Source organism: Homalodisca vitripennis, chromosome X, assembly GCF_021130785.1.
Source record: "Homalodisca vitripennis isolate AUS2020 chromosome X, UT_GWSS_2.1, whole genome shotgun sequence".
Taxonomy (NCBI): Eukaryota; Metazoa; Arthropoda; class Insecta; order Hemiptera; family Cicadellidae; genus Homalodisca; species Homalodisca vitripennis.
Genome location: NC_060215.1, coordinates 38,507,520 through 38,528,593, shown reverse-complemented (window position 1 = coordinate 38,528,593; position 21,074 = coordinate 38,507,520). Strand labels below are relative to the sequence as shown.

At 32.2% G+C, this 21,074-nt stretch overlaps 1 protein-coding gene across 1 annotated transcript in view; it reads right to left on the bottom strand.

The window, feature by feature from the left end:
• Positions 1-1,683: 1,683 nt before the first annotated feature.
• LOC124368927 (aminopeptidase N-like) overlaps positions 1,684-21,074 on the bottom strand; it is a 29,831-nt gene continuing 10,440 nt past the window's right edge. The window contains exons 7-17 of the mRNA XM_046826474.1: positions 19,607-19,755; positions 17,675-17,858; positions 17,373-17,529; positions 12,969-13,228; positions 12,550-12,742; positions 11,781-12,058; positions 8,759-8,943; positions 7,175-7,342; positions 6,387-6,530; positions 5,729-5,810; positions 1,684-1,883 (exon numbers count right to left, since the gene is read on the bottom strand). Coding sequence (XP_046682430.1) covers positions 1,743-1,883; positions 5,729-5,810; positions 6,387-6,530; positions 7,175-7,342; positions 8,759-8,943; positions 11,781-12,058; positions 12,550-12,742; positions 12,969-13,228; positions 17,373-17,529; positions 17,675-17,858; positions 19,607-19,755 — 1,941 coding nt within the window. The 3' untranslated portion in view covers positions 1,684-1,742. The remainder of the gene's footprint in view (positions 1,884-5,728; positions 5,811-6,386; positions 6,531-7,174; positions 7,343-8,758; positions 8,944-11,780; positions 12,059-12,549; positions 12,743-12,968; positions 13,229-17,372; positions 17,530-17,674; positions 17,859-19,606; positions 19,756-21,074) is intronic.

Genomic DNA, 21,074 nt, shown 5'->3' with positions numbered 1-21,074 from the left:
AAGAGGAGTAATAGAAGTGTGCTTATATTTTAATTGGGCCTATAAATTACATAAATGAACCCTAATTTTCAGTGAATTGTTTTACATAGATCTTTTAGTTCTGTTTTAAATACATCACGTTTTAATAATACAAATAAATTGTATAAATTCGAGGTCCAAATATAGACACCAAAACTGGCTAACAATTGGGCTATGATTTTTTTTCGTGTAAATTATTGAGGTGCACTGATTGGGATGTTTGTAAGGAAGAGAAAAACTTAAAAGCCAATGTGTTTTTGTGTTCATCCATTTGAAAACTGTTAAAGAACATCCAAGGAATTTCAAGCTGTAACAGTTTTGGTAATAGAACCCTTGTGCACGTGGCTTAGCAGAAACAATAGGCCAGGTTCATCAGAAAATGTTTAAAGGAGACAGATTTTTAAGACTACTCTGCCCATCTCCCAAAAACTATAGATCTACATAGGGAATTTAACAACCAATGCAAGTAGATTTGGTGCAGTATAAGGGAACAGAAGTCATGAAAAGTGCACTGGTATAGGTAGGTTTTGAACATACGCTATTTCCACCTCAGACTCAAAAAACTTCTTATAAGATACTTCCAACTGCACTTGCCATAAGAAATCATATAATAACTTTTTTGCCTCTGGGTGTCATTTTTTTAGTGCATTATAATATCCACATTGAGTGCCTTTGACTACACAGTTAAAATATGACAGCAATTCTTTACAAGTCAACGGAAGTTCAGTTATAGAGGCAATTTTAATTTATATTTCAAATCAGTTCTATAACCTTCTCGCTATATTGCATACTCATAATGAGCTGGACAACACAACTACACAAATTATCTGATACTACTCCCACTCAGCCTCGTACCGGACAGCTCCGAGACTTTCATTCCAAACATCCATTGTGTATGTGGAAAAAAGTAATCAAATTATAATACTGTATAATCTTTTTCCTGTTTTTCCCCAGTAGTTTTCTACATTGTGTAAACAACAGACTGGTATTTTTATGTGTAGAACCGTTAATTTTATGTTCTATTGTATTTAACCCATATTATTGTATAATATAATAAGAATATTGGTTGTGTTAAGTGCGACTTTGTATTTTATTTTAGCTTAAGAAAACTTTTGCATATCTGAGGCACAAACTTAACAATTAGAAATAACACCGATAACACTGTCTATTTTGTGAAATTATTTAAAATAACATAAACCTAGAATGATTAGTGTTTTAAACAAGTTACTTTTACTATAACATTATAAAATTCAATATAATGGAGAAAATTAAATGGAATAACATTTTTAATGTAGAGTAATTAAATCTAACTACAAAATTAAAACAAGTAATATAGATCAGGATTGTTATTTTAGACAAAATTACTTTCATACAACATCAACTTAAAAACTAACGTTTTTTAATTGGACAGTATTTACTGCATCAAGTGCTTAGAAATGACATTCATTTTCTGTTTCATTAACGAAAACTACAGGTTTTTTATCTCAATTTTATTTACTCCTACACCTTCAGTGGATATACTATATCGCTTCCTAATCTTCCAGATAATCAATACAAGAACACAACTTATTTTCCAAATGCATATTGTTGATATCCTGGTGCAATGCTGATAAAGAATTAATTACTTATGAGTAAGGACGAGGGAACTAAATCAAAAACATATTGTAGTTTGTGTTATTAATATTTTTATTGAAATTTAAAACACTATATTTTTTACGCTAATACTAAAGTACCATAGCATCTGAAATATTGCCATAGAACAATTTCATCCATTGGAGGTTGCTTTCTGCACTTTCAAGCCCTTGGCTGATTGCAAGTTGAGATTTTTCAAAGAGTTCCTTTTTGTTATTTAATAAATTCTTCAACTGTAAATATACAATACAATATAAAGATTTTATAAATTACAGTATGCTTTTATATTTTTTGACATCAGACTGAATGTACAGAATGGAAATAAAGTACATGTAATGTTTCCTGACATAACCCAATAGGTTTAACAATACAAAATGCATGAAAGATGTGCAAAATCTGTATTTATGTTAAGTACTTAGATAAATAAGGTTCTATAAAGCTCTTCAGATCTTTGCATTTTTTTAATAAGGTTTATTGAAGTTCTGATAATATAAGAGACTGAGTACGTTTTATTCCATAAAGAAATGCACAATCCCCTTTGTTTATAAAAGGTTAACCCTAATACCCTGTAGATAGTTGTGATCATATTAAAGGCAGGCTAGCTTGCACATTAAATTCTGTTTATTTCAAAGTAGTTGTAATTTAGAATCGTTATGATGAGCAAATTACATTATAAAACATGATAACATATAAATAGTAGAAATACAAAAAATTCAACATAGTGTGACTCAGGTTGGGCCACTACAAAGCAGGCAGGAACAGATGCTGTAGAAGCGTGAGGGGACACGTGAAGTAGAAAAATGTGTGCAGTTGCTATTCTTATCAGATACTTTCCCGGGACAGAGGAAGCCCACAGATATTATATGGTACTGGTGAATTGAACATACCAGGCTGTACCATACTAGTAACAAACTGAAAAAACTTTATCCACAGTTGTGGAAGAGAACCTTGGTCATGTTGATTAAGAGAAGGACCATCTTCCAGAGAGAAACTTCTTGCCTAGATCATTCGGACTGAAGTCTTACCTACTTTCATTAAAATAATTTATTTGTTCTGAATGGAATGGGATGGATGAGGTTCTCAGTAAATCTCCCCTTACATGCCAATCAGTATACATGTACAGAAGAAAGAAATATCAAGAATTACACTGCATAAATTTGTTGGGGTAGTTGCAAGAAACAGTGAAGCTTACAGTGCTATTGAACGATTAGCAGGTGGGAACTAGACTCATAATAGGAAAAGAATTGAATGAGAAAAGTCCATAATCAAAGGAACATAAAGTGTTCAGACATAGTCCCTTAATAAAGCCAAGCATCCCAAAGATTAATTACTATTCACTCATTCATTTGAGTTTTTGAAATATTCTGTCACCAAATGCTGAAGGAAGTGGGTAAGGTAAGCTACTTATTGTGTCAAAACACACATTGACTAAGACAATCAAAAGCTCTTTGGTGAACACAGTGCAGCTTTGACCATGCCAAAAGAAAAAAAGACTTCTAATGGGAATGTTTACAGGTTGAGCCTTCTCCGATAAAATAGACTGAGTCACTCAGGTTTGTAAATTTGGTAATGAATAGAAAAACTCATCAAAAAACTGCTGGTTGGTATTTCCAGTAATTTCAAGTATCCTTGGTAGGAGTGGATTGGAAACATTTTTAGAGATAGATTATTATTGGAGATTATATAGAGATTATTTAGGCTCTTGATCAAACCCTAACCAACAGATTTGCTTCTGTATTGTATTAGGGAAGTACAGAAGACTCCAGGTTACAACACTGTGGGCTACAAAGCTGTACTCTAGCTGGATATACAGGTAAATCTAATTCATTTAGCTATTTCTCAAGGTTTTGGTTAATACTTCCCAAACACCATTCTACCCTGGAAAGTTCAATTCCATAACATTATTTTGTTGCATCAGCTATCAAGATGTACCTGTCATAAGCGACCAACATGAATAAACACATCTCAGAAGTGGTTTATAGAACTTCAATCGGCTTATCCGAGTGGGAAGATCTTGTATTTGGGAGTGGACAAGATCTTGTAAAGCTGTACACAAAGCCTGCTTATGTACTACTATATCCTGAGGAGCTGTTGCTTACTACTGGGAGCCATGTAAGGTATATAGTTTAATATTAACTTATCTCATGTGACCTTTGCTTAATCAGATAGGAGTACAATATTCTGTAGTAGAATAGATAAAACACTTTTGTATTCATTCCTCAGACAGTAAGATATTAAACCTAGTCATAACCTCTCCTGTTCTCTTTTGCAGATGGCTTTTGAAAGTGATTTCTCTAGAATGACCGTCAAGTATTGTGTTCGCTCATTGTATTTTGAACTGTTAATCATCAAACCAAGTATTAAGTTAGATATCTTGTTATTGAGATAAAAGCAGGCTATTTCTGCTTCTTGCAATAGTTATATTTTAGCTTCCAGGTTAAAAAATGAGGATAGAAAATAAGATCATATGCGAAGAGTAATGTCTATAATGTGGACATCTCTGGAAAACAGAAGTATCATCCGGATTGATAAATTTTCTGTTTTTCAGGAATTATAGCAGTTTTAACATTAAATAAAACAGAGGTTAGAACTGAACCCTAGGAAAAGCTATTATGAAGCTGTCTAAAATGAGTCTCCTTACATCTTAGAAACCTTAAACAACCACTTACGCCACATAGAGATTAAAAGCTCTTTGTTGTATGCTTAAAATAAAGAGAGCAAGGAATTAGGTTGTGAATAGCTGATCAATCTGTTTCTTCACTAACATACAACATTTAGTTTCCGTGAAAGTCAGATCTGACTGACTGATAACAAACACTACATGCCATGTCCATCTGACTTTCAATTCTGGTAATTTCCAAGTTTGGAAAAGTTATTTATTCAATCCCATGTCATTAGAGTGCAGATCATATCTGAACTTTATTTATTTTACTCTCTGTCACAAATATTTTGTAACCCGAGATCAGTATTACGTAATTCAACTGTGGCACAGCAGGTGGGGTGGTTTTGGGGGTTAAATCCCCATTTCCCAGAACTTAGAAATAATATATATATATAAATAATAATAATAATATCTTACCTCATATGTAAACACTATTGTGAATAATCTTAGGCCTAATTACAGAGCTACCCTGACCTTTGTAGACTATAAATAAATCCTCTTTATAGGTTACATCTCTTATCACTAACTCTTATGCAATATATAACCCCTCCATCTTTTGTTTAACCAATCAATAATTTAGGAAAGATGCCATATCTCATATCCTTGCAGGTTTGAGCATCACAGGTCAGGAATGTTGTTTCAACAAACTTGTAAGTTGTAACATACAGAAATAATCCCTTTTCGTTGTTTTGATGAGTTAAACTAAAAGCCGTTGTTTTTTGGGTATGAAACAGCTGTAAACGTTATATGCCTTTCTATGCTCTTTATTTAGCAGACCGCACATAATATTGGGTGTTTGAAGCCAAGGTCTATAATATTTTAAGTTTTAATAGTACTTCATTTAATTATTAAAGTACCATAAAATGGCATTACATTTTATGCCCACTAGGAGAAATATTTGGTTGCAACCCTGATTCACCTCACTAACTAAAAGTTGTTTTCCATAATCCAGCACATGCAACATTTTTGTTTTATCACAAATTAAAACTGCTGTCTATGGTCATTTCTGGTTGATACAACCATGAAAAAGATTATTTAAAATATTCATTAAGTACACCAAAGTAGGTGGAAAACAGCAGGAGTCGTTCTGTTTGTATTTCATCATGACTATAAGTTTTAGCATATTTCAGAAAAACAAACTAAAATAACCATGCATTTTATAATTGCTTGTTAGATACGGATAACACAAAGCCTCAGGGTACACATTGTCAGCCAGATATGAAGCGACACTGTCATCATGAAAAACAACTCTGGTTCAGGACACCTATCAACATCAAATGATGATGTACATAGTAAACAATGCACGTATACTGAAGAAATTATTCCATGGCGCACACACACTACAGATCTATTACAGTTAGAATCTTCTAATACTAATTTTTAAATCAACTGTGTGTATTCATTAAAACATCTTACCTCCTGTAATTCATAAGCATACACTGACTGGCGAGCCAAAATAATGAAGTACTGCCCCAATACCTCAGTGTCTGGTGCAAAGCTGAAAATGTGAGTAACCAGTTAATAAAATGCAATCCATTTTTTCTGTTTTACATTCTGAATTTGTATATATGATTATATAGAGTATATGTATATGATTTTACTTTATGAAAACATTAGCTTAGTCTTGCCCGGTAAAAGGTTCCTACATTAATATAAAAACAGAGCAAGCCTAATGGCAGATCATGAATATTGTGCCAATCCATTCTTACATGCAATAAATTACAGAGGATGTGAGAGATGCTTAGTTTTAATTTGTTTAGAGAATTATCTTCACTGTGTATTTGCTTAGGTTACGCTTTCTTACACTACCGATTTATATTTACTGGGCAAGGGAGTTTTGTAAAAAAAGTGAAAAAGATCTAGGGATATGCATGAATAACACATAAGTGATAAATTTCCCATAAAGTGGATCCTCAGAGTGATTTATAGATTGTATAGTTGTACACAGTAACCACGGAATATGCAAATAGTTTCTTTATATAACTGAACAAATTATGTTGGATGTCTATGTGCATGCATGCACACACTATAATTATGCATAGGTTAGATTGAAAATACGTTTATGCCTACTCACTGGTCATGCAGTCTTTGAATTTCATAGTTAAAAAAAGTTTGGCAATATCTAAAGCCAACTTTGGAAGTCTGGGCAACGTAGTAGAAAATGTTGACTGCATCCTGTTTATGAACTAAAGATGAATTGAGTGTCCTCTCCATAAACCTGTAACGAAATCAAGTTACACTAAAAGATGCAGATTGTGAGATATAATTCATTGTTTACTTTTAAATTAAACACCACTTCTAAATAGTTGTAATAAAGTAGGTTATAAATATAATAAATTCAGATGAAATGGGTTAGTTAGGATTTAACCCATTTGAAAACAGTTAAAGAGGTTGGAATTCTGAACTGAAAGAAATACCCACTGATTTCTTTCATAAGCACACAAGTTGGCTAATCAACTAAATACAGAAGTAACTTTGATAAATCAGAAGTGGGTTTTGTTTTTAAATGATTTGCTTGGTTTTGTTTAATAAATTGTTTATCATTAGAATGAAAATGATAAACAAAAAACAAAGATTTCTCAAAGAACCCTCAATCAATCCTGATATATTCTGTTATTTTGGGGAGTTTTGCTTTGGTTAGTCTTCGTTGCACATAGAATTTAATCCATTTATGATCAATACCAAATTTTCGATTTATGCAACCAGAATTCCTTACCGGCAATATATGTAAATGTAATATTTAATATGATATGTGCTTCTAATGCCAAATAAATAGTATTCATAGTAAAGTTTATATTATTAAAAGCTATGAAATAAAGTTTGTACCAAAGCTAATAAGACTCGCACTATAGTGATACTGACCTCATAAACCGAGTGCTTCTGTTTGAACATGCCAGTGCTTGCAGGTAAGTGTTTTTTTCACTTGCAACATTTGAGGCTAGGTATTGATCCCAAACATAGTTCCATTCTTTCATTTTTCCTTGTCTAATTCCTTCACATAATACAACTCCTCTCATGTCCTTAGGTATCCTAGGAAGAAGGAAAGTGTATAGTTAAAATAATAACTTTGTAGAATTAATCTTTGGACCTAGATTGGGTAGTTATAGAAGTGTTATAACAGTAAAAGAGGACAAGTACTTTTTAGATTAAAATGGCCGGTATTTTAAACTATGTATGACAGGTATTTATTAATTATTAGTGTATGTTAGTTTGTGTATGATATATTACTAAATTTGGTAATCTTTCTCGAATTGTGACGTGAATCACCGGTAACTCATAAAAATGCATTATATCTGCGCAGTATGTATCTGTGTACCTGTGTACCTGTGACTCATGAAAATGGTGTACATTGGCGTCTGATAGTTTAGTGTAAGTCAGCGCCAGTGCACTGTAGGTGAAATTGGCGGAACTACCAGATTGTGTTCTAATAGGGAGCACCACTGTGTAGTGTGTTTACTTTTACCGCAAACTGTTTATATTCAAGTAGACTAATATTGAATACAGCCCCAAAACATGACAAATGTAAAGATATACCCTTTGCCTTGGAGGTTGATATATAACTTAGCATATAGTAACAGCAGCTGAGATCGGGGCACGAACAAGAGAAACAAGCTTGTACATCTGAGTCACAGGTGACTGATGCCTCACAACAGAAATAGCTGTGTTTCCTTCTCAATCCTTCCATCCTCAAGAACAAACTTCAAAAAAAAGGAAAATAACTGTGTAAGCAAAAACTTTGTTTGCTCATGAGCCAATATGATTCATACATAATAATACTCTTTATTGTTATAACCATACAATATATGTAGTTCTTCCACTTCAATCACCAATTAAGTAGGTGAAAACCTTTTAAACATAGAACTCGTACAAAACACAGTACTATTTTGCAGCGGGCTATACCCCATTCTAGTGGTGGCGAGGAGGGGCAGTAGGAAATAGGGGAACAACGCATAACAATATAAATAATACGTAAAATTTGGCACCGGTGAGCCAAATAACATAACTCTTGTTCTTCTGTAGTAGTATAACGTTCGCATCAAAGTTATATAACAAAAAAATCAACTTATTAGCAGATGCTGTACACCTGTGGCAACCCCCGTGCACACGCCAGTGACTACAACCACATTAATACAATCTATAAAAAAATTTCCTTTTTATAGGATATTTACATAGAAAACTATCATGGTTCTTAATTTTGCTACCATTGTACTGAAACATTAGATTTCTAGCTTAGCAGTAATAATTTAGATGTAAAAAAATTGGTACAACATATTGACAATTAGGAAGCAAGTCTTTATTAACCAGGCATAGAATGAGAAAGGGAGAGTTCCAGTTAGTCAACTTGCTACTTAACACGTGATTCAATGAGTTGCAATAACATTGCCAGCTACTCTCTCATCCCTATAAATATGCAATATTGTTTATAACAAACACTGCAATACTCACTGGGTATTGTTGGACATCCATGCTTTAAACATGAGATTTGCATCTTGAGAACAATGACCTACTTGATAGTTACAAGCCAATTTGGTAACTAGTGCTTTAAGTTGTTTTTCTTCTATTCCATTTGGTACAAATTCCAAATCGCTGAATCTCTGGTAAATGTTGGATAGAAGATTCCTTACAAAACTCTGCAATGAACACAGACAAGTAAAAATACCTATAATAGAAAAAAATTATAACTGTATCGTATTTAGTAATTTTATTACGATACATACCCCTTGAGTAATAGGCTTCGCTGACGCACTCAGCCAATTATGCTTTTGTAATAAGTCATCCAGTGATGATTTAAGTGAGTGTCTTAAATATGAATTTTTGTACATTATGATGGTATATTAAATTTATAAAGTAAAGTTTTATATGTAAATTAACCTTTTTAGTGCTAAGGTCCTGTTATCCGGACATCATGAAAAAAATAATTACAGATTCTAAAATAAATATTTTATACATTTAGATACATTTTCTTATTTAGTATATATGTATACAATTTTATTACTGTAGGATATAAGACAGTGGCTTTTAAAACAAGAGTCTAGATCAAAGGTAGCTGACCTAACAAATATTAAAACCGAGGCGTCCTGCCAGAGGTCCTGGAGGAGATACAAATCCTGACATGTATTTTGAAAAAATTCTCAATGGAGAGGAACTGCTGTGGGAAGAGAAGAAAATCAACAATTATGTGTAGAAAATGCAAAAAGGGTTTGCATCCTATGTGTTTTCCTTTACATCACCGCTAAGATTTTGGGTTTTTATTTTGTAAATGTTATCCCACTTGAAAAAACTAGATAACTTTTACAATGTATAATTGACAGTTAAGGATTCAAGATGTATTTATTAGTCATTAAGCAACATAACAAGTTACAATAGACTTCGTCAAACTATTGGGCAGGAACGTTGTAAAAGACACAAGACGTTACAAAACTACTAACTTTTAGAAAAACAGAGTGTGGTCATAGAAAAGTATTTAAGTTATAATAAAAGCATTATATTGTAAATGAAATATCAAAAACACAAATTGAATAAGAAACACAAACAACATATACCATTAAAAAACCAATGAAAAATGTAACAATATAAATATTTGAAATATGTAAATAAAGTGGTTAAAACTTAAAATCTCAAAGTATAAAACAAAAATTAAAACTTAAAACTGAACCAGATAAAATTAAAAACATAAGGAACATATATCACAGTCCAAATATTTATTCACATAGTAAAATTCATTTTCTTTAAACCACTTGCTTACAACTCTTGTAAACCTATTTATATTTATAATCCATCCTACTTTTGGTAATTAATTAATAGTTTTATTTTCATATAGATATGACTACCTTTTGTTTTTTCAAGCCTGGTCCTTGGCAGCTCTAGCATGTATTTTTTCTAGTTTTATAAGTATGTATGGTTTCTCTAACAGTATAATTTTGCAGATTTACTTTCACATCCAGTAAAACATTATATGTACAAACAGGGCAATGTCATGATAAGTTTAGTATTACTTGTGTGTTTATTAATTTTATCTTTATTTTTCCTTGACTTTATATTTTGTGTAAAATCGTAAATTAATTGTTTTTAGGACTTCTAAAATTATGCCAGTTAGATTTATAAAAAAATGCTACAATCTTTTTATGAATATTTTATCTTTAAATTTCAACAGTGTGTGATAATTCAGTGGACTTTACAGTAAATGTATTGAATAGAACCCAGCCAAGTTTATCCCCACACCTTGAAATAATAAATGCATATATAACAGAAACAGTGTTTCTTTTAGATTCTAATTATTTTAGTCTTGATGGTGTTTGCTTTGGTAATATTCTCAATGAAAAGCATCATTTTAAAGATAGTAATTACTGAATAACAGAGTTAAATTTCAATTAAAAACAATCAAAAAACTATTGGCATTAATTTGATTTCATGACTAATGAACTAATTCACTGTTCAGGGTACTCTTAGGATTTTTTTATAACATACAGACTTAACTTTCTGCTGTCAATGTATCTGTTATTTTTTCTATTATCAAGTAATTAGTATAGCAGAATACAATTTTTTATTTGGCCTTACTTTTCAAAATCCAGAATAAAAAGACCTCGAGAGAAGAGAAAACAAAACTTCTACTTTCAGCTGCATTAATAATTAAGCATACAGCATTTCTGAGATACTATCATTCTAAGAATATACTGCAAATAACGTAGTTACGGTGGGAAGAGTTGATTCAATGTGAATATTGAGTTAAACTCCATTTCACATTCTGCTTAGTACAGCATCTGAAATCTGACACTGGTACATATTGACTTCTGGAATTTGTCTGAAGAGATTTTAGATGCTACACTAAGCTGAAAGTAAAATGGACCTTAACTCAATATTTGTATTAAAGCAACCCTTCCCACCATAGCTATGTTATATATATGTAAAACACTTGGTTGCTCTACCATGCTTTGGGATCGTGCTGCATTGTGAAACCGTTTATAATCAAATGTGAGTTTTGGCCGCCTTGACATGGGACAGAAAGTAGAGGAGTTGGGCTGCAGCACAGCAGTCAGGTCTTTGCTTAACAACACCTTCACTGCTGTACTTTACCGAGTTAGACCTTAAGGTGTCTGCCACAGTCAATATATTAAAGTACTGTACAATAACTGTCTAGCCATAATAAGTACATGTAATTACATCTTTACTGTACATATATACTAATATAAACCGAGCAGTCTCACCCTGCTTCTGTACTGTACTTCTAAGGTGTCTGCCGCAGTAATGTGTTAAACCTCGTAAACATTCCTTGGCTATAACACTAGTCCCAATGGTCAATTGCCATCTATTGAAATGTACCACTCTTTGGCTTTCAGTTTTCAGAAGTTAAATTCTTGTCATTAGTACAGACTAGCATAGAAGAGGAAATCATGGAAGATGAACATCACAGACATGCCGGTATTTTGCATGTATGCAGTCTGATGGAAGAAATATTCAACATACTTACTTTAAATATGTCAAATTTGTCACCATCCCAGAAAAAAGGTACCAAATCTTGAAGAGAAGCCGCGGCAGCTCGCCAAGGATTGTAGGATGTCTCTTTCTGAATGTACTTGAGCACCTTGAATGCTGTTGTGTAGTCCAGTTGGCCCACCTTGGCCAGTGACATAGCATCCAATACTAACTGCAGTCGGTTCAATTCATGTATCATAGTAAAGTTTGGACCATGGAGAGTATCTGCTATCAATGACCAACTATGGTGATCATAGTTCACCCTGTATAATCCTGCCAACACATTAAAGATTTAGGTTTCAACACTGTTTAACACATTAGTTGTGGTGGGAAGAAAATTTATACACTAGGTTGTTTCGTACAAGAGTACCATTTGCACAAGTGTTAATCTAATAAACCTGTACATTGTCTTCTACAGACGTTTCAAGTTTAAGTTGTAGAATCAGCCCTGTTATTATTTTAAAGTTAAATAAAATAACTGTAGGAAGTCATAAAGTAAGAATTAAAATATTGAGAGTTGCTTTGGTAAAAAAACCAAACTTTTATTTATGCCTAATAACTTACTTTCTATGTTATTTGTAATATAATTAAAATGTTTTAATCAATTTTACATTTTCCTGATTAGGATGTAGTTTGATAAAATTTTTCTGTTATACACTATTACATTTGGAGATATCAGCAGTATGTATGTCTCGTTCATTAAACGAAAGTATTACTTAGAAAGAAATAAGGACAAATACAGACCAACTTTATTGTATACAGACCAGCAGCTTTGTTATTGAGTATAATCCAGTCATCAGACCCAACTCCTGTATCGATGATAAGTTCTGAGTTACAACCGAGCCAGTGAGAGCTTTTAGTCTCGTTGAAGTTGATATTGTTGGCAGTGGAATATGTCAGAGGTATCCACCAACACCCCTTTGGTTCTTCCTTTGGCTGCACGGCTAGGAAACGTTTCTGTGATACACCATAATTAAAAGTGTTAAAATACAATATAAATATATCTCAAAGTATTCTTTTATTTTTATTCCTTTTAATATCAGATTGCCTGATGATATTGGTAACCAAAATTACTTCAAATAACTAAAGATATTCAAAAGGATAAATTTTGAGTGTTTAGTAATTCTAGCTGTGAATACTATGGTTGGAATTTGTTATGTTATTTTTAGAAACACTTTCTTACCTGAGAAACTGTAATTCTTCCACCTTCTCTTTTGATCAACACTACTGGATATCCAGTCTGTAATGTCCAAGTATCCATTATGTCCTTTACACTGAGGTTTGTAGGCAGTACTGAGCTTATGTTGGCTTCCGTAGTCAGACTTTCCCACAAATCGTCTTGCTCTGCATTGTGGTACTCAAAACGTTTAAGATATTTGTTGATCCCAGAACGGAAAACATCTTTTCCAAGAAAGTAGCTCATCATGTGCACCAAAAGAGAACCTGTAATAAAGTAGATTTCATAAAGCATCTCTAAAGTAATCTGTGCCAGTATGAGATATTAGAGTATAATTTGCTGGAAAGGTGATGCTAACATGTAAATCTGCTCGAATGATAAAATAGAACTTTATCAGTGACTAATGAGCAATAGATTGTATCATTCTGGAAGTAGTAAATCTGAATAAAGGTATACAAAGTAAAAGTATTAATACAAAGTTTTATACTTTTAACTTTTGCTATCAATACTGCTAATAAATTACTTTAGATCTTTTAGGAAACATGCTGCAAATATTTTTTTCCAATAATATACAACTGTTTTATCAAGATTAATGTATTTCTATATAAAATAATTTAAAAAACTCAATGACATTTATAACGGAAAAAATCTACAGAAAAAGTATTAATACACCAAGTATAACGATCTATTTGTGTTAGATTCTATCTCTAGACTAGTCCTGTAGTACCTGTGGGAGAGTTATTTTCTTTCCGGCTGAAGGTTTTCCGCATGGTCCCACTCAATATATATCATGCTTTTAATACTATGTTAATGAATATTTATTTCTATTTAAAATTAACTGACTGATTTATCTGGAATTGGTTTCATACAGAGTTCTTTTGGATGCCAGGAAATATTTTCTTTACGCTTTGCAGCCCTAGAAATAGTGGGGAAGCGTTCACTTCTGTTAAAAAAGGTAACTTTTGAACTTATGAGTGTAAAAATTTTACAGCTTTCTATACTAGTAGTCTTTAACAAAATTTTGAGTCATTATTAATTAGCCTTTTTAAATTAACAATTTATAAAATGTTATTCACTCAATACTTTAGTTCTTTTATCTTTTTAAACACATTTGTTAAATTTGGTAATCTTTTTCATATTCCGATGTGAGACACCAGTGTCTCATATAGAGGCATTATATCTGTGTGGTATGAGTCATCCATGATTCATAAAGATGATAGACTTTGGCGTCTGATAGTTTAATGTAAGTCAGTGCTAGAGCGCTCTAGGTGAAATAGGTGGAACTGGCACCAGATTGTGTTCTATTAGAAAGCACCACTCTGTACAGTGTATAGTGTGTCATGGGTCACCCATGCCACAAACTGGTTATGTTCAATTAGACCAATATTGTATTATTGAAAAAACCTCCAAAGATGACAAATGTAAAAATCTACTCTGTAACTTAGAGGCTGATGCAATAACTTAAGAGACAATGACAGCAGCTGAAATTGGAGCGAACAAGTGAAACAACTGTGCTTGTATGAGCCACATGTGACTCATACATAATAATTCAAGAAACTTCAAAATTGTTTCATACACTTTTAATCCTACATCCACATCCTAATGAGGAATACACATACACACAAAAACACAAAACATTTTTTTATAAAATGTATCCTTTCTGATTTTGATATAATGGAAAAAAATAAAGATTAGTAAATGTTTGTTGGTAAATGGAACCTACATTTTAGAAAACTGTTCCTTTTGGGTGGGGAGGGTATCTCTAATCCAAACTTTTTGAATAGTAACCTTTTCCCGTTTCCTGATAATACACTGTTTGAAACAGCATAAAACAGGATGTTGGTGTAAATCTCAGGCCATTCATTGTCTCCATCTGATTTTGAGAGATTTGAGGTTAAAGTTAAAATTATTCATGGCTGTAATTAAATATTCAGGAAAAGTTTTAGAATGGTTGTAAAATGATAATGATTGTAACATTTTTATCATAATAACCTAATTTGCCCTTTAAAATACTTTTAAACAAATGGAAACACTTACAGATTTGACAACTGTTGTGTTGAGGCTAACAATTTTCTTTTGGGGTTTACAGCCTGTTCTGTACTTTTTTTTTAAGTGCTTGCATTACACATGTATAGATTAATTTCTTTTTCGATGTTTTAAATGTTATACATAACTCTTTGCTATCTGAAAAATAGTCCTCTTGAACTAGAAAAAAATTTCCAAATGTAATTTTTCTATCTACAGTGCAAATATTAAAACATTAGCACAAGATACCACCAGGCTTTCTGATCACCCTGCAGATGCCTATGGTTCCACATCACACAGCATATTAAATGAAATATCAGAGTTGTACTCAATTTACATTGGTTACATTCTGTAAAGGGTCATTTTTAGGAATTGGAGATCCTAACTGTTTTTGGCCAGTATATATGTGAAACAGTGCTTTATGTAAAACAAATCAGCAACCAACTACCTACTCTTGGCTCAACACATCATTATAACACCAGAAGCCGTGATAAATGTGCATTTCCCTGTCACAGGTTGGAGCTGTTTGCAGGGAAGCAATCATATGCAGGATTTAAATTCTTCTATCAACTCCCTAGTGATTTAAGAAATGAAAATAATAAAAAAAAAATGTAAAACCTATTTAAAAGAGTAACTGATGGATAGATCTTTATATTCAATTAAAGAATTGTTTTGAAAAGTTATAACTTTATGTTGTTTGTTATATGATAATTGTTTTATTATACAGGGTGTACATAAAGTCCTGCACGGGTATAATATTTTCTGAACGATAACAGATAAATAAACAAGATTTGGTACATCAATACTACACCTAAAAATCTACTTTTTGATGGAACTATCAGTTTTCTGTAATATCATGGGAACGTCCCGCAAGGAGTCAGAAGGAAATCTTAAATAGGAGCATAGGTCAATATGGACATCATTTTAAAGGGCTTATCTAGCAGAGTTTAATGCCGCAAACCGCACTCAAAAAGATTGATCCAGTACAAAATGGCGGCTGTTCAAAGATTTTACTTGGTTACATTTTATTAGTAGCCATAACCCCAGTAAAGCAAAACTGCAACCAAACAAATACTGCAGCTAACTACTACATTATGCTTGTCAGTTGTACAGAAGTGAATTATGACATTAGTTATCCTCAAGGGTTACAAATTTGGTCCTAATATATTGATAACGGGGAAAACCTGATAACAGTAACAATTAGAAATCTCAGCGACCTATGACGATCGGAAACACTTCCTATTTCCATAAAGTGTTGAACAGTTCTCCCTACAGTTGTTCTAGAAATTGGCTGCCTTTCGTGAAAGTAGTCATTAAATAAATGGCATGCTTCCTCGTGTGATCGTCTGTTATTTCCCCAACCAACCATCATAAGAAGTGTTATACGTTCACGTTCGTCAAGCGACATAATGTAGTTGAAGAACTACAAGCAATACGACAAACTCTTTTGTACTAAAGCGCACTGATAAAATGAATGGACAGCACTACTAAAACAAGATAACTAGAATAGCCTACTATGAATAGACTGGCTAATAGGAAAGTCCTAACTGCGACCCAAAGATAAGAGATTTCTAATTGTTACTGTTATTAGGTTTTCCCTGTTATCAATATATTAGGACCAAATTTGTAACCCTTGAGGATACCTAATGTCATAATTCACTTATGTACAACTGACAAGCATAATGTAGTAGTTAGCTGCAGTATTTGTTTGGTTGCAGTTTTGCTTTACTGGGGTTATGGCTACTAATAAAATGTAACCAAGTAAAATCTTTGAACAGCCGCCATTTTGTACTGGATCAATCTTTTTGAGTGCGGTTTGCGGCATTAAACTCTGCTAGATAAGCCCTTTAAAATGATGTCCATATTGACCTATGCTCCTATTTAAGATTTCCTTCTGACTCCTTGCGGGACGTCCCCATGATATTACAGAAAACTGATAGTTCCTTCAAAAAGTAGATTTTTAGGTGTAGTATTGATGTACCAAATCTTGTTTATTTATCTGTTATCGTTCAGAAAATATTATACCCGTGCAGGACTTTATGTACACCCTGTATAACAAGTCAGTTAATAATAAGCAAGTGTAGTTAGTAATAAAGCAGAAAATGTGAAATGCACTTTACAATTTAGTAGTCTAAGAGTAGAAATAGCATTTTTAATTTTAATTATTTCTTCATACAATTTTTCAAAATATTGACACCATTTGTATTGTACCATGTACTTTTATTTAATAAAGTTGATTGATTGATTCAATTGGAGATTTCTGAAGTGCCTAAATCTAGCCTTTGCATGACATTCGCATACAAGAGAATAGGTGAACATGACCTTGTACTTGCAATGATACATGCAAGACCATAACCCATTATTGATATAGAGATGATATTTTACCTTTACTGTAAGAGATGGCATCAAATATTTGATCTACTTCATCAGGATGTCCAATTGGGACAGAAACTGGATGTGAAGATGTTAGAGCATCCATGGAGAAAACATCGAACAAGTTTGTAGCAACATCAAAATTGTAAGAGTTCCATTTGGGAAATTGCTAAAAATAAATTATCTGTACATAATTTGATTAACAATATCAATGAAAGAAACCATTGAAAATATTACTAAAAATTTAAACTATTTGGTTTTATTTTTATACAAAAGAGCTAGATACAATAAAAATTAATTTCAAGTATACTAACATTTTCTACTGCCAGGCTAGTGATATAAGTGGTCAGTCCCTCATTTAGCCATAAGTCAGTCCACCATTTCATGGTGACTAAGTTTCCAAACCACTGGTGAGCCAGTTCATGAGCTACTGTGTGAGCTACCATGTATCTTGCCTCCAGTGAAGTAGACGTTTCGTCCACAAGAAGCAAGCGCTCTCTAGAACAAATTTTCTAAACTTTAATTCATCAGGTATAAAATATTTTAGTACATTAATTGATTTAATCTAGCAATGATCAACAAAATGTCCCAGAACTTAAGATATAATTAAGAGGTTGGTTTGATAACTGTATTGATTTTCACACTACTAGATGATGCGCCTTATCTATATAGTATACGAGTATGTTCATTAAGAACCCTTCCTTCTGAAGAGATTGTTTCACAAAAGATAATTTAAAGAAGTAAATGTTATGTACAGTAAAGTTCAACTATCTGAGCAACAGTAATGTACAGAATGGTAGCGGTGGACACAGGTAACATAGTCCTGTTATAAGCATGAGTACAGTTAAAGATATTGAGAAAGGGTTGCGGTTGTACATATGTATAGACCTGTGCCATCTAGCGAACCAAGGAATAAATAAGGGCTCTTCAATGGGTTTTTTAGGTAGACGGCGTAGTATGTTATTAAAAAAAATCGTAATTATTGTGTTGTTCTTTGCTGACTGATATATTCATCAATGAACACAAGAAAGAAAGTCTTAAAACAGCACAGTCAAACAACAAGGACCCAAATAGACACATAGTATCTGTAGTGTTGGTGTAAAATTCTCTAGTATCCACTGTACTAGTCCCTGTAAATTATTGCATCATGCTGGATGCACTTCACTGAAAACACTGAGAAAATTGAAAAAAGAGGAGATTTACAACTGGAAAATATACATCCCTGGCTCTATCTACTTACCAGGATCATATAAAAAGTGGTGAATAACTCATACCAGTTTGGTCACATAAAACTACTGACCAAGGACATAAATATTAAGGAAAATCTTAACGATCTCTAGCCTGACAGAGGAACTAAAAATGGTAAAAATATGTCCAAAAATATGAAGACCTAGAGGAAAATTATTTGTAAACCTCTTTAACCATAGCAGCTGAGGCTGGTAACACATTTTTAAAGAGAACAATAACCAAAACACAGTCAGAACCTTATCAAAACAAAAGTCTTCATTAGCAGATACTTTCATTACTAGATTATATTTAAAAAATAGCACTTAAAAAAATTAAGGTATTGCAAGAAGGATTTTAATAAATATTTGCACTACTTGCAAAAGAAAAACAGCATAGAATAACAAAATTTATTTGCAGACAATTTCAGGATGCAATCTCTCATAGTGGATGAATAAGATAAAAAAATATTGCATCTGAGAAAAATAAATCAAAATCACTAGAAATAAACCAAACATTTTATGTAAGTTTAAGGGTAATATGTGTTAAGAAACTAAATTCCTAAAACACATATGAACTCTGAACACATCTGTCACAAACTCCAGCAGCTTTCCTACTGCTTTGTTCCGACTTTTTTCTGCTTTGTTCCGACCGAATTGGCATAGATGAAGATAAGCCAAGCCCAAATAGAAAATTTAACTAAAGAACTACAAAAATAGTATAAATCTTCAAGTTTTCCTAAAAACTGCCATAATAATAGATGGCAGTTCTTTAATCACTTAAAGAATTTATATACATATACCTGGTCTGAAAAAATTCTATTGTTAGTCCATGTTCTTACCTACACTGCTCTCTATATTTCAAAAGCTTACAAGACAAGACATTAGCTGATTATCTTGTATTACATTATTAACGTAAATAAAAAGAAATTGGTAACATATCCTTACTCAAATGTAATAATTCATTTGAATAACAGGTCACTAATGACAATACTTTGCTGTTATATAACAAAAGGTCCTTACTCATAAGTGATCAATCCCCAATTTTCCATAGCCTCTGCTTGGAAATCTGGAATGGCTGCCATGTCTTGTTTGGGCAACGGAAAATCGATGCTGAAGAAATCTTCATAAAAATGCAAAAGTTTGGGTCCATATATTCGAGCAAACTCTACCTAGTGGGCGACAATCACACTAGAAATTGGATTTTGTTAGAAGAATTAAAATATTACAAAGTTGGTAAGCATTCAAAATATATGAAATGTTACACAACAAAATGAAACAAAATCATTTTGTATTACTAGATATTAATACTGCTGACAATATTTAACTTACCTGATGATAGAATAATAATCATATTCTATTTAAATTTAATTTTAAATAGTATATGCATATAAAAAACGAAGAAAGACAAAACTTATCAAAATTAATTATGAAAGTTTCTCATAAAAACAGTGTGCATCTTTGTGTGAGAGGAAGTTCACATGTTAAACTTCTCTTGAGTACTTAATTATTAACAATGAAGCTTTTATAGTTCAAATAAAAAAATTTTATTCATAAATTGTACATACATACAAGTACAATGAATAACATCTACAATGCTACCAACTAACATAACATATCAATCAAAATTTTAATTTATAGAACATCTTAACTTAGATAAAATATTTGAATTGTGTTTTGATCATGTAAAATTCATCAGTTGAGTACAGTGATAAGTTTATTAAATATACCTTAAGCCTTACACAAAATCTTTGATTGCTCTCATTTGTATTTGTACAGGAGTATAACTTTAAAAAATTGTTACCTACTTCATACAAATTTAACCTGTAATGGATTACAACAATTTCAGTTCTCTAACAGGTATTATAACCATTGATTTTTCAATCAAGTCATAGACAGTAAATATCTTTAGCTCTCCTAAGAATCTTTTGACATAATTTAAATAATTCAAATTTAATATCACTCTCAACGCTTTCTTTAGAATTTTGTTCAGGTTTTCTCTTTTTGTTGCTCCGTAAATGGAGAGACGAAATAAAATATGAGAATGAACATGGGAAAAATATATTTGTTTGAGAATTTCTACACTACCCAGTGGCTTCATCCTTCTGCTTGTACATAACCCCGAGTTAATCCTATTGAGTATTAATTTAACATGTTCATCCTATGCCAAATTATTTCAGGCACCAATCCAAGAAATGTAATTTGTTCATTTTTACTTATTTCAACATTGTTAATGAACATATTTAATTAAGCTTGTTTTTGTTTTGTTTAGTTTTAAAATGCATATATTTAGTTTTTTAGGATTTAAAGTTAAGTTTCTGTCTTTGAAAAAAATTATTTAGATTGGACAGGCGAAAATCTGCATATTTGGGTTCAAATTTTGCCTTGATTTACCTATTTTTTCCATACTACCACCCAGTAATAAATAGTTGACCCTTGTACTTGATAAGATCTTCTACCTGATTATGGGCGGTATGAGACTATTGAATAT